This window comes from Populus nigra, chromosome 4 (genome assembly GCF_951802175.1).
Source record: "Populus nigra chromosome 4, ddPopNigr1.1, whole genome shotgun sequence".
Taxonomy (NCBI): Eukaryota; Viridiplantae; Streptophyta; class Magnoliopsida; order Malpighiales; family Salicaceae; genus Populus; species Populus nigra.
The window spans coordinates 24,909,828-24,933,987 of NC_084855.1; the positions used below are offsets into that span (position 1 = coordinate 24,909,828).

Below are 24,160 nucleotides of genomic sequence, written 5' to 3' on the forward strand. Positions count from 1 at the left end.
GAATAGAGAAAAGGAACCAACACGAGTGGTAGAAAGATAACTTTTCAACATTCAGTTGAGCGTGAGGTACTGCAAACGCAATCCATTCATTTCAAGACATCTTATACAGTAATAACGAAGGCTGCTAGAAAAAGGCCACACACTAACACATGTAATCAATGAATCGAGACCGGTAACCAACTAGCCACCGTACCTCTGGCAAGAAAAACATGATGGGAAAAGAATAAATTAACAATAAATTACTCAATTGCTGTACGTTGTGCTGCTAAGAGTAAAAACTGAAATTTCTTGACAAGATAAATAAGCAAATAAAACTTACAAAATATTCTAACTTCACAAAAATAATGAGAAACCCATGGAAAGTTAATTTCTCTGCCTTTGTGCATATATACGTGAAGTCATCCATCTCCATCTTCTAACTTGCTATCAAAAAAACCAATCAGACAGGAACAGACAAGCCCTTCTTTGCCATGCTATCGAGGACATCATTCAGCGCTTGACACAACCCAACAATCTGCAAAATAATGTAGAAGACAAGGGTTAAGAGCTGCTTATATGTAGTATATGAAGCAAATTGAAAAGCAACCTAGCACTGGTTAAATTCCATGAAATTTGTAATCACGGCAAGGAATCACCTGTTGATCCCATTGTTGCAGCTCTTCTGTGTCATCCTCAAAATGTATGACAGCTTCGACCTAGCATAAGAAGGTATATTAGATGCAGCAGTGCAAAATGAAGGAAGACAAGGTTCCTAAACTTGCTAGGAAACAGATGGAGAGCGAGCCCAAGGCTAAAAAAGCAAATAAGATTAATCCCCAGACAGTTTAAATTTGATGTGATGGGAGCAACACAGTCCCAGTAGAACATATTAGTTTTGTTGCAAAACAGGTGGTTGCTAGCAGGAAAAAATGATGAAATGAACGAGGCAAGCCACAACAAAAGCTCAACTATAGTATAATAAAAAATAGGATAAAAATGATCCCAAGTCCATCATGATCCTCAAAATGATATGTAGTCTGAATATCAAAAGTGTGAAATTTAGAAATCCACAATCAGAATTTCATAGTTCATACCTGATCAATCGTTCCCCTCATTCTATCCTCGTAAATCATTCTTGATGCTATCTTCTCTGCCTGCAAAGCAAAGTACATATGTTCAAGCTCCAAAAACGATAAGCACTGTTAAAGCATATTCTGAGGAGGAAAAAAGAAGAAGAGGAAAATGAAAGGACAGAACCAACACCAGCAGAGGCTTGATTTTCAAAGCATGACCCAAATAAGCAAGCATCATAAAGCATTGCAGATAAAGAAATGAGTAAAACAAGATTAAATAGGCACAAAATTTATAGTATGCATGCTCTTATCATCTGAGATGCAACAGCCAATGGATGGATCCAAGCATATGGAAAACCCATGAATATTCATAGGAAGACCGAACTCCCATCAGATTTCAAAACATAACATCAAAGGAGGAAATATTTAAGGAAAACATGGCATGCAATATGATCAGTAGAACATCAATTAAGTGAGAACCTTGGCAAATCATGACAAACCAACCTTGTGCGGAGGGATTCCCAGCAAGGTGCCCAACTCATCAAAGCTACAGAAAAAATACGAAAACAAAAACAAAAACAAAAACAGTACAGATGTTATGCCAGGGAACCTAAAGGAAAAGTTAATCAAAGAGGACCAACAAGACCATTGCATCTCCAACCTAATATTTGTGTACAGTTTGCTTGCACTCAAAAGATTGTGCTCAATCATAGCACGATCCAGTACAGTGAAATTGTCTGGCAGAAGTGCTTTCTGTTGAATAAGCAAAAGGGTACCAATCATAAATCATAATCAAGTGAAGGTAGCATCAATAAACAGTGTGGAAAAGATGTTTTAACCTGATGTGCTTTGAGTTCCTCAGAAAATGCATCGATTTCAGGTTTTCTCAAAATTCTCTCTAAATACACCTGGTAAATTCATACAAGGTATCCATTAATAAAACTTGGGAGGCATTGAGGGTGAAAAAACATAAAAATGAAAACAGAAATATTGGTGCAGTATGGTGAAAGTGTGTGTGTGTGAGAGAGAGAGGGAGGGAGAGAGAGAACCTTTTGTAATATAGGATAAATTTTTAACTTCGAGCATCGTTCATCCTAGACCATGCTTCAATATATCAGTGTATCTCCCAGCAGTATAATGTGAATCAATTTCTCAAGTGCATATGCTAGGATTGTTTACCTTGTACAGAGTAGCAAGAACACGTGATCGTTGAGGACCAGCAGCAGCCAAGATTGTACATGTCACAGCAGCAGATAGAGCTTGCTCCAATGCTTCCTCATCAATAGTTCTATGATGAACACAACAGAATAATGTAAATAACTACGTATATCAGTGTATCAACACACCAACAATTTTTAAATAGGAACAGGAGAGTGGATGTGCACCATCTCTTTGCAGATAATAAATTTTATTTATTAAAAGTTGAGAACAGCAGCAATTTTTTGTTGCAGATGATAAATTTTATATTTTAAAGCTGAGCACAAAGACAACCATAAAAAACAAGCTGAAATATTCAAATATGAAAGGCTATATTAAACGATATACTTTCACATGGAGTTGGATAATTCATAAGCATAAAATGCAAGGTACTGCATTAGTTACAAGTAAACAGTCTTCTGAATTATGTTTCCATATCCAAAATTTATTTAAGGTAATTTGGAGAGAATCATAGCAGATGTGGCATTCAGTGCTGCTATAAGGACAATCACAGGTAGTGCAGAAGCAGGAAAAGATTCAATGCTTGGATAACAATCTATATGACTAAAAAAACAAAACTAGAAAAACACAATTGGATAAGAATCTAAGATTCCACAGAGAATGAAAACAAAAAAATAAATGTACCAAACAATCATGATAAATATAAACCTAGTTTTACATACTCATCTCCTATTTGTCTCTTCTCAATTTGAGAGATGTTATAGTAACGCAGAGCTGCTTCCAAAAACTTCCTCTTTAAATCCAAAATTCTTGCATAACACACCTGACAACATGAAATAAGAAGCAAACAACTTAACAAAACAATGAACTTTTCAGCCTTGTATTAAATCATCCTTGGAACCAATTGATTATCTGAACCTTGTATTGCAAGTTCAACACTTCATGTTGGCTGTTGCTAACCAAAAATGAAGCTTTGTTGATGAAAGCTTCTGCATTAACTGCATCATCATCCTGCATATATAAACAGTGGGAAATAACAGTAGCAATCACAAACTGTTTTATGAGACCTATAAGCGAGAAAATTCCCTCAACTTGCATTAAAATAAACTCAGATTTTGGAACTTGGAGGCACAGTTTCATCCAGATGTGGATTGATCTCAAAAAAAAAAACCTTACTCTAAAATTTTAGAAGAAAACTGCCTTTAATTTCTAATAAGCATATAAAATCAAACAATATCCACAGAAGTCCAGTGACCACCAAGTTGTTGACTATTGATGAGTTCATCACAAATCCTATGCATGCATGAGAAATTCAATACCTCGAGATACAAGCGAGCAATTTGGACACACTTAGATAATCTGAATGTATCATCAATGATCCTGAAGGACAAATTATAAATATACATACATATATATATATATAGAATGTCAAATAGGGGTATCTCAATAATCAGTAGAAATGCATGCTCTTATAGTTAAAAATATAACTCAGACCTCATTCCAGAGTCTAGATCAATGCCACTGAGCATCTGAGCTGCCTTTGACCATTGCTGTTCTGACTCGAATAGTTCAGCAAGTTTCTCTCTAATTATTAGCACCTGTTACTCATAAAATTAAAAAAAAGATTTCGGATCACCAATAATAAAGGAAGTGACTTTTGTTAGCAAGAAAAATCATACAGTCAGCCCATCGGACTTTCAAGTAGCAAAACGCCTATGAAGGAAGCACATTCTCATAAATTCAGCCTAGTTAAAAGAAAATTAACTTCCAAAAACGTAAAAAAGAGACCTGCTCTTCAAAAGAAACAACTCGAGGCTGAATCTGAGCAAGGGTATAAATGGCAATCTCCTTTTCAGTCTCCGGCTCCAACCTCCCTAACTCATGAGCAAAAGTCTGCAATAGCTGCCTCGACACTACCAACGGTACGTCGTCCGACAACACTACATGTCGTTTTTCAACGATAGGGTAAGGCCATAAGAGATTAAAAGGATAAAAAAAACACAGTTGAAGGAAAACCTACTGTGATCGATGAATTTCTTGGATTGAACGATGTCGTTGGAGGAAAAAACGGAGGAGAGAATGTGCTTGTACTGTTCGATCTTTTGCCTCTGGTCAGTAATAGCCGAGGCACCGGCGAAGGCACCCTCCATGTCTTTGTCTGTCAATTTTCTTTTCTGGTTGAGACCTAAGCCCCAATTTCTTTTATATTTAGCGCTCCTTCTCGGTTTCAACAGTGATTCCAAAAATAATTATTTTTTAATTAATATTGTAATAACAATTAATTTTTATAGTATTAAAATAAATTTTTAAATTTTTTTAATATTAACACAACTAACTATTTAAAAATATAAAACAATAATTTAAAAAAATTAAATTTTTATAATTTTTTAACCACTAGAATTGTGTGTTTAAACTCGTTTGATTAAAATTTTAATTTTTTAATTTAAAATTAATTTTTTTATATTTTAAGATAACTTAATAACTTAATATTAAAAATAATTTTTAAAAATAAAAAAATATTATTTTAATTATTTTTAAATAACAAATATTTTTAAAAAATAACTATCAAAGTAACAAAATTCAGTGTTTTTACAGGACATGAGGTTGTTTATAGCATTGTTCTTACAACAAGTTGAGTCCCGTTATGAGTGATAGCTACTTCATGGTATTTTCGTTAATTTGGTTGGTATGTTTGCATATACCTCCTCAGGATTTGTATTATTGTATAACTTATAGGTGGCTTATAATTTTTTTTAATTTATGTGTTGTGTCTGAGCCGGTTTGTGTGTATCTCGATTAATCTCTATGGGTCCTGAAGTTAATGACTAGGTAAGCCTTCAGTGAACATTAATATTAGTAATTATATGATTCGAACCTGAGACCATAAAAAAAACAAATTTTTTGATTCTAAATTTTTATTATTAGACCACCAATTAAATACTTTTTTTCTTTCAAAGCTAGAGGATCCTCGTTATAAAATTATTGGTTAAAAAAATAATAATATAATAACAGAGAGGAAAGATCATTGATCATGTACTAATTCTCTAAAATTTGCATGTATTATAACTTTGTTTTAAGAAATTTAATATAGAAATTACATATTTAAAAATAATAATGTGATTTTCACTTTAAATAATAAAAAAATCTAGGTTATATTTGTTTATTGTTTTAGAATAAAAAAATATAAAAGATAACAAACGTGTTCAATTTTTAAGTGAATTTCTATGAATTTTCTTACATATAACAAACATATTGCACATACATTATCATTTTATGGTATAAGGAAAATAATAACGGAATTGTGACACAACTTTGGGGTAAAGCCGAAAATAACATTATTAAGACAGGAGATGACAATTCTATCCATCCTTTTTCTCTTAAAAAATCAAACAACAATTGGATTGAGAAAACCCATCAACAATTAGGCAAGACGTCCACACGTACAAAGCATAACGGCTAGAATTTCAAGGTAGGCTTGACCGGTACCATACAATAACATGTAGTAATAGGCTAGGCAAATCGTTAGAACTTACAACCGACTAAGCTTCCAAAATCACAAGACAAATCTCTCTCTCGGAGATCCGAACTCAGCTCTTTCAAAATTAACAACCTCTCTTCTTTCTCAACAGATCTTATTACCGGCTCCCACAAATCTGTTGTTTTTAGGGTCAGAGCTATGAACTGGGTTCAACGTAAGATCTACCTCTACAATGTCACTTTTGGTCTTTTCATGTTGGATTGGTGGGAGCGTTGCCTTTTCAGTATCCTCTTTTATTTTGTTAGATCAGATAGATCCGTTTTACTTCATCTTTTTGTCTTAATTCATTTTGAATTCTGAATATAGAATTCGAGTTTGCGAGTCCCTAAACTTTGGCAGATATTCTGGTGATCGTGTTGATGTGGTTCATCTTCTACAATGGATCGCGATATGTCACTGACTTTTGCAAGAGGTACGTAGCATCAATACTCTCACCATCTTTGAATTTGAATCTCTAGAAATTGAACTTTTTGAACTTGGAATTCTTTCAGTTTTTGCTGTTTCAAAACTCCAGCAATCCCTGCATATCTAAATAGATTTTTCTTTAAAGATTCGATTAGACCAAATCCGAGTCCAGTTGATTTAATATCATATTGGGGGATAATCACTAGATTGTAGCCCCCCATGTTAGAATGTAGAGCAATAAAAATTTCAGGGTCTTGAGTCACAACGGAGAGCAACAAGAATGGAAAAGGATTGTAAATTAGAGAGAAATGGATTGAGTGAGTGTTCTGATATTCCATGCATACATTGCTTTTAGCGTTAGAGATCCTTTTGCTTAGTCCTTGTTGCAAGATAATGTTATACGACTGGAGGCCTTTTCTTAATCCTTGACGATCAAGAAGTTCCATAGCTTCCAATTTTCCTCTTTTTGGTATGAAGATTAAACTGCCTTCCTGATGCATTCTGCACTCTGCTTATCTTCTCGTTCTCTCCTGACCTTCAATAGCTTGTTCTTTTTCTTCTCTGCTGTCAGTTTCATCAATTCTTCTAGTAATCTTAGTTTCTTGTTTGATCCATCACATTTTTGGATACTGTTCAGTCTCCAAAATCAATTTCTTCGATCTATTGCCTCTACCCTTAATTGACTGATTCCCACCACCGTCCTTCCAAGACTATCGTCTTATCTTAGATCCTGAGTTACTTCGTCTAGAGTGGAACTACACTGGCTCATGGCTATCCATGCATATCTTACATTAACTTTATTTAAGAATTCTTACATTGTTTGGTCAATCCTTATGCATCCCACTGTCCCATTGAATGAAGACATTCTGGCGATGTGAACTGGGGAATATAGTGTTACTATTCAATCAAAATATTCAAGCAGGCACGACAAAATGATACTGAAATGCTGCTTACTGTCCCTGAATTGATTATTTTGTCTCAGAAAAAAGAAAATTGCAGTCTAATTCCTCCTCTTGATTTCAGGCATCTGTGGTGAATCCCAATCATCAAATGTTGCAGTCATGTGAATTATCACAAGGGAAATGCCAATTTGGAATAAATGAATGATATAGTAGAATTTCCTATCTTTGGTTCTCTTACTGGACTTTATTCTGCACCATCCATGTAATGATTATAAACCTTGGTCTTAAATTTTATAAGGATTCAAGATGTATTCTTTCTTATTGTAGTGATTGTGACACTTCTCCGACCAATTGCAATTAACGGAATTTTGCATTTCATGTAGCATAAAAAACTGAATCTTTCTCTCTTTTCTTTTCCCCTTTAACACCATATTCATTCTGCTTTGAACCTTAAAAAAGACGGTTGCAGTGTGCGAAACTATGGCTTAACCATTAATCCAGTCATTAGTTGATTATGCTTTTTTTCCGTCCTATCTTTTTGATGAAGGACCAAATGATGCACCACTCGGGTATCGGGCCTGCTCCTTTCGAGGCTTTTGTGAGAGTTCCAAAGTACAAGGTATCGGCCCTCGTACTCAAATTTATTGTACAAGGTATTGCTGTCAATTGCTTCTTTACATGCCATTTACATATGTTTGTAGGTGTGCATGCCGCGTATGCATGTTACTTTGCACACATGCATGCATGCCATTTTATATACTCGTGTTATCAGCAAGGCACTTGTACTATTTTATTATCAATGTGGCTTGTATACCCGCATCAATACATCTCCATACTTAAAGGAATGTTATGTCTCCCCATTGCACCATCCAAATCAATATATAAAAGTTGCATCAGATTCAGAATCATATGCATATTCCATTTTTTATGGATTTTTCTTCCTTCCTTTTTTCGGTCAAAGCAGTTGATGCTTGGTTATGCAATAGTAAGTGGCCTTCTTTGCAGTCCATATGGATTCAAAAGCTTATCAGTGGGATATGGACTACCATGGCTATTTAGATCTAAGAGGCTGATAATTTTGTCCATTTTTTGGAGGGAACTCCAATTAAGAGTATGTTGATGTACGTACCTCACATGTTGTGCGCCTAAGATAACAAGTTGGACTTCTACTTTGTTGGTTGTCAATTATCTTAAATTGACTTTCATTTAGTTGCATAAGGTTATTTGGGACATGCTAGCATTATTTCATATAGCTAAGATCTTCCAAGTGTTCTCAATGATGTGATTTATTTATCATCAGCAAAAAAGGCGGAAGTGGTATGGTTTATTTATTAGTTTTCTGTGCAGTGAGCGGGTGCTTGGTAATCAAGAGGATCTGGCCAAGGAAACTGTCGCTGAACTGCAGCCAGAGAATGGTGAGGTAATTCTTACCAACGTCGTGCTTTCCCTTGACAGAAAAAAGATATACTAAACATATCCTGGTCCTTATTGTGATTCTGTCATGATGAATGATGATATTTGTATTTTAATATCTGAAATATAGAGCTTTTAATTTAGAGCATGCCGACATGTTCTATATACAGCACTTGGGATTTAAGGCCTTCTGTCATGACATGTGCCTTGCATGTGTAGGTGCTTTGCTCTTTTTGGCAATACTAATTAACTTTGCAGCTATCCTGGTTTTAGTACATTTCTTTCATTGTTTGGCATTGCATAAACCAATGCTTGGGGTTAATGGGTGCTTACAGAACTGACAGCACATTAATGCAATTCAGATGAGGTCTGATTTTATCTAATGGGTTTGAAGACCAAGCTGAAGTCTGGGATAAAATTATTAATTTATTAAATCTAATAATTTAGTTTATCTTTTCTTAGCGAAATGATTGATGGATTATGTTCAATATTTACAAAAGGTTCCCTCCTTAAAGTTTTGAGACTTTTCAATGATTAAGTCAGTATTATATGAGAGAAAAAAAATATTTTTTTTAGAAGAAAGCCCTAGAAATAGATATGTTATTTGTAATAGAAAAAAATTGAACATGCCTCGTGGAGATTATCTTGGTCTCTTTTATAGCTCTTGAGGTCCTTTTCTTTTATGGAAGAGGAGAAATGTTCATTTATATGTCCCATACAAGACTATTGGGATCTTACTTGTGACTTTTCTTTTACTTTCATTCTTTATGCTTTTTGAAAATCTACTCTCATAGTAAGACCCAAAATTATCTTTTACTCAGAGCAAAAATGGATCCTAGAAGCATCAGAACATTTCTTTAAAAATAGAAGCGCTTCATCCCTTGATGAGGAGTTTCAACCAGAACCTGAAAGAAGTGATAGAGGAGTTTCAACCAGAACCTAAAAGAAGTGATAGGGGACACGGGTCCCTCAGTTCGGGACCTAGGGCGAGAGAAAGTGCTACATTAGCGGTCTCTTTTGGTGGGGGAAGAGGATAGAAAATCCCCTTATAGGAGTCTATCTTTTACCTCTTTCAAAGATTTTTAGAAGAGATGGAGGTTACCTTGGGTCTCTTAAAAATGATGTCCCTAGCAACATATGTGCTGTGGATATGGAATTCATGACTCGTCACTAACATGACAAGTATGTGGCACAAGTGCCTCACCCTGATGAGTGTATTGACCAACTGACCTTGAGCACCTCTCAGGGTTATTTTGAAATTACCACTCTCATATCTTACCCCTTTCAAAGACTTTCAGGAGAGAGTGAGGTTGCCTTGGACTTTTAAAAACGATGTCCCTAGCAACATATGTGCTGTGGACATGGAATTCATGACTCGTCACTAACCTGACGAGTATGTGGCACAAGTGCCTCACCCTAATGAGTGTATCAACTAGCTGACCTTGAGCACCTCTCAGGGTTATTTTGAAATTACCGCTTTTATCTGCATGTATGCAATGAGATACTCTTTCCCTCTTCAAGGATGGATAATTGTGTCCTCTTTCGAGAAATTCTGTAGAATGGTTGAGCTCGAGCCCACGATAAATGTTTTCAAAATTTGCTACCAATTGGTCCCCAGCACTGATGGTGGCAACTGTTGTTGGTGCGACGTCGAGGGCGCTAACGAGCTGTTCATGCCTCCTGAGGAGGTGCTATTGTTAGGAAGGAAGTTTTAAGTTTAATCATAAAATTATGATTAAAGTTTATGAGTCGTCATCTAGTATTATGGTTACTAGGAACATATGGTCTGTGAGAGTCTAGATAAGAGACTGGTTGTGCATGGAAAAGACACATCCCCCTAGTGCACCCTACCTAAGTTAAGCTGTATTATTGTTTGATTGTTTTTCTAGGTCGGGTTTCTATTTGTTGGTCTCGTCTAAGGTTCAAGGTAGATCTCCTTTTGTGAGAGAGTCTCTACCTTATTGAATGAAGTCCTAACTGTTTTAAAATTTAAATTTTAACATCACATTTATTTTACACCTTGTATCTTTAATACTTAAAAGTGCACTCTACTATATACAGTTTACACCTTCAGATACTTAAGTCAACATCAAAATCCCTAAAAAATAATTAATGAAAGGTTTTTGATATTTTGATGAAATCATAACGAATAATAATAAAGTGTTTATGATATCCACATGTTTGGATTTTTATAACATAAGAGAGATGCAAATTTTTGTTTTTTTATGAAAATATGCTTGGAAAATTTTTAAGATTTGGCCATATACATGGAAACAAAATATATTTTTTCTTTTTTTTTCTCCTGAAAAGAGAAATTAATTTAAAAGTTTTGAGATTTTTTTAAAAAATATTTGAGAGAAAACCAAGTATTCTAGTATTTTGATTACTAGGAACATATGGTCTGTGAGAGTCTAGATAAGAGACTGGTTGTGCATGGAAAAGACACATCCCCCTAGTGCACCTTACCTAAGTTAAGCTATATTATTGTTTGATTGTTTTTCTAGGTCAGGTTTCTATTTGTTGGTCTCGTCTAAGGTTCAAGGTAGATCTCCTTTTGTGAGAGAGTCTCTACCTTATTGAATGAAGTCCTAACTGTTTTAAAATTTAAATTTTAACATCACATTTATTTTACACCTTGTATCTTTAATACTTAAAAGTGCACTCTACTATATACAGTTTACACCTTCAGATACTTAAGTCAACATCAAAATCCCTAAAAAATAATTAATGAAGGGTTTTTGATATTTTGATGAAATCATAATGAATAATAATAAAGTGTTTATGATATCCACATGTTTGGATTTTTATAACATAAGAGAGATGCAAATTTTTGTTTTTTTATGAAAATATGCTTGGAAAATTTTTAAGATTTGGCCATATACATGGAAACAAAATATATTTTTTCTTTTTTTTTGTCTCCTGAAAAGAGAAATTAATTTAAAAGTTTTGAGATTTTTTTTAAAAATATTTGAGAGGAAACCAAGTATTCTAATATCGGGTATGCATAATATTTTTTTGAAAATATACAAACCTGATATTATACAAAATTAATAGAAAAACATGCGAGAAAATCACAATTTTTTTTGAAAATATTTTTGAATTTTTTAAAAATATATATATTACACACACACACACAGGCTGGGTCAAGCCCAATCGGGTTGGGTTGAGATCGGCCCAAAAGGGTTGGGTCGCGATTGGCCCAACAGATTTGACCCTTTTTTTCTTTTTTTAGAGGGGTGGGCCAGACCTAGCCCAACCACCTAGGCTAGGTTGACACGAGTCCAGCCCACCTTTAGGAGTTAATTATTTTCCCATTGCATGCAGTCAAGATTAGCCCAATAGATCTGACCCTTTTTTTTAGGAGGTGGGCCAGACCCGGCCTGACCACGTGCGCTAGGTTGACATGAGTCTAGCCCACCTTTAGGAGTTAATTATTCTGCCATTGCAAGCCTCTATTAAGCTTCGCACCTCCCCTGCCACGCTTTTCTAAGAGCCCATTTTCAGGATTCGACAGGCCTGTCAAAAGATGGAGATACTTCCCCCAAAAACCAAGGAAGGCAACAACCCCTCACCTCCACAGCTATAACATGGAGGAACTGCTCTCACACTACAACCAATCCAAATTTTCTCCAAATCGATATATGATGATGCTAAATCGAGACCAAGATAGAGAGAAAAGGCTGCCCCTTTGTGGGCTCTTCAAGACAAAAGCACTTATAGGAATGGTGTTAGTTCCTATGTTCCTTCTAGTCTCGTTTGGTTTCGAGAGCCTCCCTTTCCCCATCCTTACTCATCTTTTGAAAGTCGTCCTCCTGGATTTTTTTTGTATGCCGCTTTCTACAAAAAATTATTTTTTCATTTCCTTCTTAGAATGAAAAGCCCGGGTGGAAGCACAAATAGAAAGAGGAAAAGTAAAAGGGGGGGGGGGAATAAGTATAATGCTAGTTCTTACTGAAACTTATTTATCTAACTTTTCTTTTTGAGTGGCTCAACAGATCTGACCCTTTTTTTTTTAGGAGGTGGGCCAGACCCGGCCCAACCACCTGGGCCAGGTTGACACGGGTCCAACCCACCTTTAGGAGTTAATTATTTTTCCATTGCATGTAGAATATCTCCTGCATGTAATGGCTACGAGAACCAGGGGAAGGAATGAGGGAAGAAGAAAAAGGAGGCCACCTGATGCAAATGGGAGGAGCTGCTGGTTTGGGTGGCTGCAAGAGACTGGTGGCGGCGTTGGTGAAGAGTTTGGTCACTACCACAACTGGAAGAAGAAGAAAAGAAAGAAATCTGCAGAGGGAAGAGGGAGGAGTTGGCGGTGGTTGCCCTTATCGCCGGCGAGGAGATGAGTTCACAGAGAGGCTAAGCCGCTATCTGTCATGGCATGAAGAAGGTTACGGTAGAAAAAAAAGTAGTGGAGAGAGAAAAAGAAAAGAGAGAGACATTGGCTTGAAAAATTAGAAAGGTTGGTTTTTGGCCAACTTTTAACTCGATTTTCTTCATGCTCAAGCCATGAAATCTACCCTTATTTATAGGGGGTGGAAGAGAAAAATTTTATCTTTAATTGCGCCAAATCTTGGCCCTTGTTTTGGTTGGAAAGGATCTTAACTGTTTGTTCAAAGTAAGCATCATGAATTGTCAAATCTAACGGTTCAAGGCTATCTGAGTTGGTCATTTTCGGTCAACGTTGCGGCCGTTGTGGTGTCAATCAGTCTGAACAAACCATACCTGATTGTAGTTAGATGTCGCGTGATTGTTTTCGTGCAAGTTTTGTCAAATTTGGTGGACATATGAAGCATTAAATGCACTTGAAAAGTAGCCTTTTGAGCAGTCTTTTCAGGCAAAAATTAAAGAAGATAATGAACAGTTTTTAATTATTCAAAACGACACTGTTTTGGGGTTTTTTAGGTTTTTAATTTAGGGTTTTGGCCAAAGTTTAATTTAGTCCTCTGAATTTTGATTTATTTTAATTGCACCCCTAATTGACCATAAACTTTTGATTAAATGCAATTTAGCCCTTAAAAAACTTCAATTTTGATCCTGGATTTTGGCGCCTATTCTATTTTGGTCATAGGCCTCAGATTTCTTCAATTTAGCCCCTAATTGACCATTAAACTTTAAATTTTTTCAATTTCACAATTGGTTTCAATCAATTAAGCCCTATTGCAAAATGGTCATTGGTTGTGAAATTTTCTAATTTAACCCCTAATTGACCCTAAAACTTTGATTTTCTTGTGATTTTGCCCCTAATTTCAAGTAACTAACTTGATAAAAATTAAATTTGGTCTGTTAAAATTCTAATTTTCTCAATTGAGCTTCCAAACTTAATTTTTAATCAATTAAGCCCCTAATAAAATTAATTTGACCCTTTTAAACTATAATTAAGTCATTGCACCTAGTTAAATTCTTTAATTGGACCCAAATTAATTCTTAAATATAATTAAAATTTAATTTGGCCTATGATTAAATTAAATTGATGTATTAAAAATTTAATTATGTTCTTGGACTTAATTTTTATGTAGATTCATCTAATAATCATTTAATTTAACTTTGAACTTCCATTGTTTTCTATTTTTTGGGCATAGTGGGGTACAATTTGGCCTCAAATTTCCTTCAAAATTGCAACTTGATTTTTATGTATTTTTTGGAATCCTCTCTGACTTGCATTCTCCACGCTGCCAGCCTTTATTTTATTTTTTTATTTTTATTTTGAAAAAAAATGAATTTAGGGAATAACCTAGAAATAAGTTATGACAACAATGATGTGCGATGGTTCTTCACCTTTGCTAACAGGAGCAATGGTGCTATGAAGAACACGGTGACTAAGAAGCCAACGTCTGTTAAGAAGTGGAGGGGAAGATGGTTGGTTATAATATATGTTAGGACGATCAATCATCGAGAGGCATTGTAGTTTATTTGGAGTTATTCCCACTATTGGAAGGTCACTCCCATGAAGTAAACAACAAGCCTCGTCTAAGCTTGAATAAGGAGAAATATTGTGTCGTGCTGGATTCAATCCGTATTGACTATGAAGTCGATAAGATGATCAAGGGATATTATAGGGCTATTTTTTAAGGTATAAAGCCGCCCTGCCATTTTCCTTTGTTTTTGCCTTGTTTCAAAATCTAACCTCTCTTTATCCTTACAAGGCTAATAGCTGAAGGAGGAGGAGATATGTCATGGGATTTCCTGTAAAGAGCTTTCCCAGGGGTTTTTTTTTTGTTTCGTACCACTAGTAGAAGGGAGGGGAGACTCCCCCATCCTCATCGAAGAACTTTTTTTTTCTTGAGAGCCTTGTCTCTATAGAGACAATAGTGGGAGATATAGCCCCTCTAGAAGCTGAGGGTCGTGATCTTCCCTTATCTCAGGAATAAGTAAACTTGGCTCCTCTTGCCGTGATTGCGGATGCGACCATCCGCTTCAAGAAGAGAAAAATCTCTACCCTAGTAAAAACTCGTGTTCTAGTCCCACCGACATAGGCTTTTGCGGTGGTGTTCCCTTTGCCTCAACTTCCTGCATTATTAGTTAAGTAGTGGTTAGGACCTCTACTAGAGTTAGCACCAATGAGTTTAAGGGTGTTTTCTCTTACTTGGCTCTAGATCATAATTTGTTTGATTTTTCAACTCTGACGAGTGAGGAGAGGCAATTGATGGAGGCTATGCTTGGAGGGAAAACAGGCCTCGATATGGTGAGAACATTGGAGAGGGTCTTCACCATCCCATTAGATATCTCAACGATGTCTGATGAAAGCTTTCATCGTCATTTGGCTTTAACTAGCCAAATGATTTTTAATGTAAGGAAAAAATAAATCCCTATTTCTTTTTTGCTTTGGTTTAATGATTATATTTTTGAACATTTATCCTTGGTAAACCTTTATAATGTTCTTGGCTCTAGGTCGAAATCCATTTGATTATTCAACTTTGATGAGTGAGGAGGGGCAATTCATGGAGGCTATGTTTGAAGGGAAAATGGACCTTGAGGTGGTAAGAACATTAAAGAGGGTCCTCACCATCCTATCAGATATCTCAGTGATGTCTGATGAAAGCTTTCATCGTTACTTAGCTTTAACTAGCTAAATGACTTTTAATATAAGGAAAAAATAAACCCTCGTTTCTCTTTTTGCTTTGGTTTGATGATTATATTTTTTAACATTTATCTTTGACAAACCTTTATAATGTATGCCCACTCTTAAAGGCATTGGTGATCGAAAAGGGTTATGTAAGGGCAGTCGTGGCTGCGAACAGGGAAAATCAGATTGCCTTTGAACAACTACAAGAGAAAAAAACTATTATAGAGGCCAAGCTACAGAGTATTGAAGTGACTTGTATAACGCTCAAAGACCAAACTCAAGGTCTTGCCCTTAAGTTGGGTTCCAGGGAAAAAGCACTTAAGGCCTTTTACAACAAGGTGGTTCCTCTAAGGCAGAAGCTTTTTGAAGCCAGGGCCTTCCAAGTTAGTTTATGAGGTGAGCTTGCTGCCACATGAGCTGAGCTTGCTGCTACTGTTAAGGAAAAAACCCAGCATTTCCAGACAAAGTTGAAGGCCCTAAGGCACTCTCCTGAGAAGTTTTAAGAATTTTTTAAGGGTTTAGCAACTTTGACCGAGATGATGGGAGACAAGATTTTCCTGGCCATATCAAACTTGCTCTTCTTTAATCTTTCAAGAGGAATACATATGGATTTCATTGCGGCTTTCCATTTAGTCCCATTCCCTAATTTCAAAGATGTATTCCCGATCAAGCTGCTATAGACCGGTGAGAGGAGGAGTATCTAGCACGGGAACCTAAGCTGAATTTTTAGACCCCTCTGTATATATGTAATCTTCTTTCATATATATATCATTTATTTTATATTATAAATTTTTTACCTTCACATTGCTTTCCACGAGTTTAGAGTCCTTGTATGAGTTCAATGCCCATACATAGAAAATCATTTCTGGGTCCAACACCTATACTTAGAAAATTGTCACCAGGTCCAACGTCCATACTTAGAAAATCATTTATGGTGATGAACGATGAATCATCCAACCTTATAAGAGTTTATGATGGACATGCCTTTTAGGAACCAAAAAGGGATATCATTTGCAGATGTCTGTTTATTGCTAATGCAACATTTATCCCATCCTTAGAGAAAAGTGTGATCGCACTAGGGAGAACATGTCAATCCATTTTAAAGTAAAATGTTGTAGCACTGGGGAGATGTTCATTACTTCCAAAGTAAATGTGTTATCGCACTAGGGAGAGTAAATTCATTTTATCTTTGAAAGATTTGAGAGGCTTGCATCCTGGAGAGACCATATCCATCCTCGTTATTGATGTAGCGTTTATTTTATCCTTAAAGAAAAGTGTGATCGTACCAAGGAGAACATGCCAATCCCTTCCAAGGTAAAGTATGTCCTAACACTAAGGAGATGTTCATTACTTCCAAAATAAATGTGTTATCGCATTCAAGAGAGTAAATCCATCACATCTTTGGAAGATTTGAGAGTTTTACGCCCTGAAGATACCATATCCATCCTCGTTGTTGATGCAACGTCTATCCCATTCCTGGAGAAAAGTGCGATCATACTAGGAAGAACATTTTAATCATTTCAAAGGTAAAATGTGTTGTAACACTACGGAAATGTTCATTACATCCAAAGTAAATGTGTTATCGCATTGGGAAGAGTAAATTCATCTTATCTTTAGAAGATTTAAGAGGCTTACACCCTGGGGAAACCGTATCAATCCCCGTTGTTGATACAACGTCTATCCCATCCTTGGATAAAAGTGTGATCGCATTAGGAAGAGCTTGTCAATCATTTCTATGATAAAATGTGTCATAATACTAAGGAGACATTCATTACTTTCAAAGTAAATGTGTTGCCGTACTAGAAAAAGTAAATTCATCTCATCTTTAAAAGATTTGAGATTTAGAGAGTAGAAAACATTTGTTATTTTGAACAATATAAATTATATACAAGAAACTTACATTTCTAGTTATTGACCATAATACATTTCTATCATGCTTTGGGGTCCTAAAGAGGAGAGGGGATTGCGTTTCTCTAATGAAAGTTTTATGGGTAGTCGTTAAAAGGACTCTTTCCAAATAAACATAGTTCCTTCAATTATTATGAAAATATAACTAGTGAAAGAGAAGGTAACCTCCCTACTTAGGGGTCATTTACCCTATAAGGTCTGCAAGCTTGGTAGGAGTCTTTAGTTAGCAATAATTCCTAAAGTTGTGTATAGATTGAACCAACTCTCTATTTGTAGTCATTAAAGGCTTTTCGAAACCTCAAAGTTCCAACTATGATAATAATTAAGGATGATAATGGCAATGAAGCCATGAGTTTTCAATAACTTCTGAAGTTACGATTTGAACCAATATCCTGAGGATACTTATCAAAAATCTTCCAAAACTTCAAGGCTTCAAATCCATTGATAATTAGGAATGATAATGGCCTAGCTCATGAAGAAGAGATCAATGACTTTTTGATCATTTTCCACTAACAATGCCACTAATAAGGTTTGATTTTTCTCTACTACAAATAACATATATCTATTTCTAGAGCTATCTTTTAAAAGAAAATTGTTTTTTCTCTCATATGATCGATATTGACTTAATCATCAAAAAGTCCCAAAACTTTTTGGAGGGGACCTTTTGCAGGTATTATGCATAAACCATCAACCATTTCATCAAGAAAAGATGGGCCAGATTGTCAAAACAAGGAGATTAATAATCTTATCATAAACTTCAGCTTGGCCTTTAAACTCAAGAGATAAAATCGAACCGTATTAAATTCTATCATTTTAAGAACTAAACAACTTTATTGACATTCTTCTCGTATAGAATAAATGCTTCCTTTTGTTTTTATAAATATAATTGTGACATCATGACTAAAATACTTAAAAAAGGGAATCTTTTCTCCGCAACTGAAAAAGGGAGTTCCGTAGGAGGTACATAAGTTCCATACATAATATATGAGTTACTAAGCATATTAATTGGGTATGGGCATGCTAAGAACATGTTTGGGAACGCGGTGCAAACCATGTTCCCAAAAAGTTTTAATTTTTTTTTAAAAAATTTAATATAGTTTGTACGTTTTGAATCGTTTTGATGTGCTGATGTTAAAAATGATTTTTAAAAAATAAAAAAACATCATTGGCATGCATTTCAATATAAAAAATTATTTGAAAAGCAATCGTTACCACACTGCCAAGTACCCTCGAATCATTCCCATTTAGTTCAAAAAGCATGACACCCATAGTTCTCTTAACAGCTTTGTAACTGCAGTCTAGTCTATGACGCTTTTGTTCTTGCCGGCATATAAAGGGAAGTAGGCAGATTGTAGTATTTCAGTTTGTTAATAGAAGCACTAGTTTCAAGTCTCTGCTACTATATAAAGAAACAAGTAGCTTCAATCTGATAATATGATGGATTCTAAATCGGCACAGGGTGTTGTTATTCAGGACTGCTTAAGTTTTTTGGCTTACCATTATTATTTAGAAGCAAGCATGCTTTACAATAAGTATTAATCCCCGGGGTTCTAATTTTTATTTTGACTGTTATTTCTCTGAAAGTAACATGTTTAATAACTTGGATGTACAGTGCTTGTTTTCAGTGTCATGTATAGTTATTCTGAAGCGAGGTGAGCTTATTCCTTCTGCAGGAATGGTGAACATATGTGTGTTTGGGATCCTCTGATCCTCATCCCAATTCGCATATTGGGATGTGTTACTGAACACCTTTCTGTCTTTTGGCGTGTATGGAAAGAAGGCGGAACAGGTTTTTTGTACTGGGGTGCCAACTGCTATGAGAGGGCTAATATTCATAGTTTCTCATTCATTCATAAATTAGAACAGTTATAAATCCTTGCTTTCCTTTTCTTTTTTTATGACAATGAAATGTTTGCCTGCGAGCAGATAAGATTTTGGCGTTGCCTACTGCCAAGTGATGGATTTTGGTTATAAATCCTTGCTTCTTTGTTTTTTTTCTCTGGCAATGAAATGTTTGCCTGTAAGCAGATCAGCTTCAGGTACTCTCCAGGCTAGGTGTTCTCATCTTCCCGTCAGCCAGTTGATTCTATTATGCTAGAGCGCACACTTGGTGGTTTGCGGGTAAGAAAAATTTAAGTGGTCATTCATTTATTTAGAGTAAGGGCGGTACGCGGTTTGATGCCATGTGAGTTTCTAACAAGATTTCCAGGATTTTTATTTTGAAAATAAAATCTTTTCAAATCTTTTTTTGTATAATTGATGAAAGCAATCTCATTTCATGCTAGGATCAATATTTTTTAATTGGTACTTGAGTATTCCAGTCCTTCTTACATTCGACTTGAATACATCTCCATCAATTTCTCACGCAATATTTGTCAAGCTTGAATCCTGTTATAATTTCCATTGAAGACATTTATCTTGTTTTGGCTCATTATGGACCATTCAAATATTCTCCATGCTAAACTCGGAATCCCACACGAGTGCCATGGATGTGGTAATTGAAAATTATCAATGCTTGGCGCACTCTTTCTAACACGCGCCAACGAGGAAGCTAGGAGTTGTGAATGGATGGATGGTGCCGGGTTTGTCTATAATACATGTTTCATGTTTTGATTATTTTTTCACCTTTTGTTATTCTATCAGGACTTTTCGAGTACTGCAGATCTGTACTTCGAGATATGGAAGGGATGAAGGGCTTGCTCTTCTGGAAAAGACAGGCATGTATCTAGGTCCAGAGCGTTATACGCTAGAGCACATGCCAATATATAGATGTCATGCGGGGTGAGATCTTCAACGCATGCCGATCATAAATATTGGCAGTGCTCCATGCATTGAGTATATTGTTTTTGTAATTATCCATGGAAACTTTTTGTACTGTAAAGATGAAATGGTTTGTCCAACTGCATGAACTGCTTTACTGGTGGTGCTGAGGCAAAGTAATTCTGGACGAGAATATAACGGTACATTCAAAGAACCATTGCTAGGATTCTCCTGGCATGCATGACGTTAGCCTATCAGCACCTGGCATTACCCTTCCAAGTGGCCAGGTGTGTGCTTTCTCCCCCCTGCTTGAAACTAAAGACTCGTAACCATCAGCAGTATTATGCCATATGTAGTAGTAGCATAGATGTAAATGTTGCCTGAACGTCATTATATTCTGTTCATAATGTACCTGACCTTTTGTTTTTTGTTTTTTCATAATAAAAACATACATGTGTGCAAATAGAGAAGGCAATGCCTGCGGCATGACGTCTGACCTTCAACGTGTAATCCGTGTGTTTCAGAGATTCTTTTGGGATATTTGAGATGAGGCTTAAAAGAAATTTCTGATGCCGTGCCCGATTAACACTTAAAAACCCCATTTCACCTCGGTTGGAAATTATCAAAGTTACGCAATCAACTCCATGTACTGGAATCGGAATAGCAAGAGTGGGGCAAGCCTTTTTATAAAGGAGAAAAGGTATGGAGGGAGGGATGAAACCATCAAGGTTAAAGGTGTGCCTGCTGGAATCGGAAAAGCAACCTCAAGATAATCAAACTGGCTATCATTACTTCGTGGACCTGTCACCCTTCTCTGCTTTTTGTTTTGTGCTTTGCTCGCTGACTTGTAGTCTTATTCTTTATTCCCTTTGGTCCATCAACTTTGTTAGTAAACAGGTTTTAGAAATGTGTAGTGTAGTGTGTGTGTTCTCAGATTCCCCTCAGTACTGCCAAGCTTGTTAAGAGTAGCAGATTGCTTTGAAATTGAATTAGTAAAGGGTGTTTTCTAATCTATTCCATTGGTTTTCAATAATTGCAGCCTGATAGAAAGAGAGGAAGGAGACTACATTCATCGGACACCCCTTTTCTTTTCTTTCAGCGTCTGTGTTATTTCTAGGTTATAATTTGTTTTTTTCTTGAAAAAAAAATCAAAATTTCAAATTGTTTTTTTAATATTAAATTAATGTTTTTTTAAGTGTTTTTAGATGATTTTGATATGTTAATATTAAAAATAAAAAATATAAAAATATATTATCTTGATATGTTTTCAATTAAAAAGCAATTTTCACCACAAAATCAAAAACAAAAAGACATAACTTATATTAAGACATAACATAACTTATATTTCTTTCCAGAAAAGAAAATAGTGATAGATTTTTATTAGAAACTAATAGATTTATAACATAATAATCCACACAAATACTTAAATGAGTATACACAAATTAAAGATAAATTAAGATTATTTGTTTTTATGATTGGATATATTTTTTAAATTGTTTTTTACTTGGAAAGATTGATGTTTTTGTTTCATAATCTTAACATGTTAATATAAATAATAATAATAATAATAATTTTAATATATTTTTAACTAAAAAATATTTTTAAAAGTACCAACTAACAACAAATAAATTTGTAGCTATGTAGATAAGAGTTTGTTTATTTTTGTATTTGAAAAGTATTTTTAAAAAGACATTTTAATTTTTTAATTTTAAATTATTTTTTTATGTTTTTATTTCATTTTAATATGTTGATATTAAAAACAAATTTTTTAAAAAATTATTATTTTTATAGATTTACAAATACGAAACTATTTGAAGAAACAATCGATATTGTTATAACAAATAAAATTTAAATCTCACACCAGAAGATGATATTGTGATGGTTAATATATATATATATATATATAACTTGACATAAATAAAAATCAAAATTTAAAAAAATTTAACTCTTAAGTCTGAACACTTTGATTGTTGCTTATCAATAACTAGTAAATTAATGCTATCAAACCTGACCTAATTCAAATTGCTGTGTTTTGTCCTCCATTTTATAAAAAGCATAATGATAATACACTCCTGAAAAGATAAGCTCAAAACCCTCATAATTAAGCTCGGATAAGGGTCAACACGAAAGAATATAAAATATATTTGATATTAAAACAGAGATTCGACTTTTTGAGTGCGAGTACAATTCTTTTCCACAAAACCCCATCATGGATTCTTGCTTGCATGGTTCGGCATCTTGACATCAGACAATTTAATTTCCTCGGAAACTTCAAAGATTTGCTGCGCTGCCTTGCCTCATGTTCACACTTGATGATTATGTGCGTGTGAATTATTGCCTTATAAATTGTTAATAACTTAAGATCTAATATTCTACTAGTAATTATTTGTCGATGATCAGTAGATAGAAAATAAGTGGCGAGATGGTCTGTCTAACGGTGGCCCATCCCGGCACCCGTCAGATCAGACCGGCCATATAGCATCTAGTCTTAGACCCACAGTGATGGGCCACACAATAGATACACCTGGACTAAGCAAGTGGATAGATTGAAGTTGGTGGAGGCCAGAGTGGCTTTAATTGGCACATGCAATCTCAAAAGTCGGAAGTACCCCTGCACGTGGCAGCAATCATTTTAGATTTGAAACTGTGCCCCCTCGTAGTGGCTCATCTAATCTGATAGTCTCTGCTATACTAGTATACTCCCTTTACGTAAAAAGACAAGCTACTTTTACCGGTTCAAGTAAAAAAAAAAGTAAGATTACGTAGGACAACCAAATCTAATCTCTTTTTACTGCCAATACTGTTTTCACCTCTATTTTCCTAACTTTTGTTGATTCGTTCAGCTATTTCATTTAGAAATATACGTTATTCGAAGCCAGCCCTTCCTTCTCCCACTTCTCAGGGCTTGCTGAAGGAGTCTTCGAGAGCCAGATCAGGGGAAAAGAGCTATTTTAAGCCACTAAGCTCTCCGAGCAATGAAATCAGGAAGTCTTCTTAAAGGACTGGAGTTTAAGTTAGCCAGTTTAAGCATGGGCGGCAAGAGCAAGTGCTCTCATATTCTGACTTCCCTGGAGCCTCTGGTAACACAGCCGAGACAACGACGGGTTCTCTATCCCTGTGAGGATGGAGAGACAGAAGTTTTAAAAATTCAAGAGAAGGCCACGACAAGACGAGCCGTTTATCATTACGATAGGTGTCAAGTGAAAGTGCAGTGATGTATACAGCTAAAGTATCCTAACATACCGGTAGACTTGAGCCTTGTTCCTACATGACCGATCAATTCGATCAAGTACTCGCCATCTATTTTTATTGTTGAACTCTTTGACAAAATGAAAAAAAAAAACCAAAAGCTCCGCCCTCCCTTCTTCTTGTTGCAGGATATTTGTTCGTACACATTTTTTTTTTCTCGAGCCTATAATGAGTTACAAACAGAGTTCGAAAGGGTTAAATCTTTGATGATTCCATCATACATGATTGAGTTGCGAAAACTTCTGGATATATATCCTACATCTGAACTGAATTCTTTCTAGTTAAAGAATTTATTTCTAGTTACTTTAGAACAATTAGAAGATTTACTAGAAGAAATACGAGGTTCTGCTTCTGGCGGTAACATACTATGGGGTGGTGGTAATCAATACGTTCTAAGAAGAAGTTTTTGAATATCAATCTCATCAATCTCATAAGTATCATATTAAATCCTATCAATTGAATCACTTTTTCGAGAAATACAAGACATCATTTTTTCTTTTCTTTTGTAATTTTTTCTATTTGATTTCTTATTGTTTTTGTTCTGGCATTCAGATTTTTTTTCTATCAGTGAATAGTTTATCCAATCCATAAGTCGAATTCAAGTGGAAAATTTATGCATAGTCTGATTATTGATTGATGATATTTTTTTTTTTTGCTTTTAGTTTCATTTAATTCATATACTTCTCTAAATCCAAATAATATAATTGGA

General features: G+C 35.2%; 1 protein-coding gene and 1 long non-coding RNA gene across 7 annotated transcripts; one reads left to right on the forward strand and one right to left on the reverse strand.

The window, feature by feature from the left end:
* Positions 1-125: 125 nt before the first annotated feature.
* On the reverse strand, positions 126-4,395 carry LOC133690998 (COP9 signalosome complex subunit 4). 3 transcript variants are annotated; one of them, XM_062111285.1, is made up of 14 exons: positions 4,231-4,393; positions 3,999-4,150; positions 3,705-3,808; positions 3,530-3,590; positions 3,129-3,221; positions 2,933-3,033; positions 2,232-2,340; positions 2,102-2,146; positions 1,892-1,960; positions 1,714-1,805; positions 1,557-1,599; positions 1,074-1,133; positions 636-695; positions 211-514 (listed from the first exon to the last, which is right to left on the reverse strand). In XM_062111285.1, exons 1-14 carry the CDS (start codon positions 4,358-4,360, stop codon positions 440-442), a joined length of 1,194 nt encoding a protein of 397 aa, XP_061967269.1. In that variant the 5' UTR covers positions 4,361-4,393; the 3' UTR covers positions 211-439. The 3 variants fall into 3 exon arrangements, 2 of the variants coding, with proteins under 2 accessions (XP_061967270.1, XP_061967269.1); XR_009841562.1 differs by lacking the exon at positions 211-514 and having other exon boundaries at positions 1,533-1,599; positions 4,231-4,395; XM_062111286.1 differs by lacking the exons at positions 1,557-1,599; positions 1,714-1,805 and having other exon boundaries at positions 126-514; positions 4,231-4,395.
* A 2,790-nt stretch (positions 4,396-7,185) lies between these two features.
* Positions 7,186-21,216, forward strand: LOC133692563 (uncharacterized). Of its 4 annotated transcripts, none has more exons than XR_009841955.1 (5): positions 7,186-7,708; positions 8,391-8,475; positions 19,116-19,563; positions 20,086-20,489; positions 20,669-21,216. It is a non-coding gene; the product is annotated as an uncharacterized LOC133692563 (long non-coding RNA). The 4 variants fall into 4 exon arrangements; XR_009841952.1 differs by having other exon boundaries at positions 8,403-8,475; XR_009841953.1 differs by having other exon boundaries at positions 8,403-8,470.
* The last annotated feature ends 2,944 nt before the right edge of the window (positions 21,217-24,160 follow it).

Coding starts and splice junctions, on each gene's coding strand:
- LOC133690998 (XM_062111285.1), bottom strand. CDS start 4,360: ATGGAGGGTGCCTTCGCCGGTGCCTCGGCTATTACTGACCAGAGGCAA. Junction 2,341..2,932: donor AAGAGACAAATAGGAGATGA/GTATGTAAAACT, acceptor TGTTCATCATAG/AACTATTGATGAGGAAGCAT. Junction 696..1,073: donor TGAGGGGAACGATTGATCAG/GTATGAACTATG, acceptor TTCTTATGCTAG/GTCGAAGCTGTCATACATTT.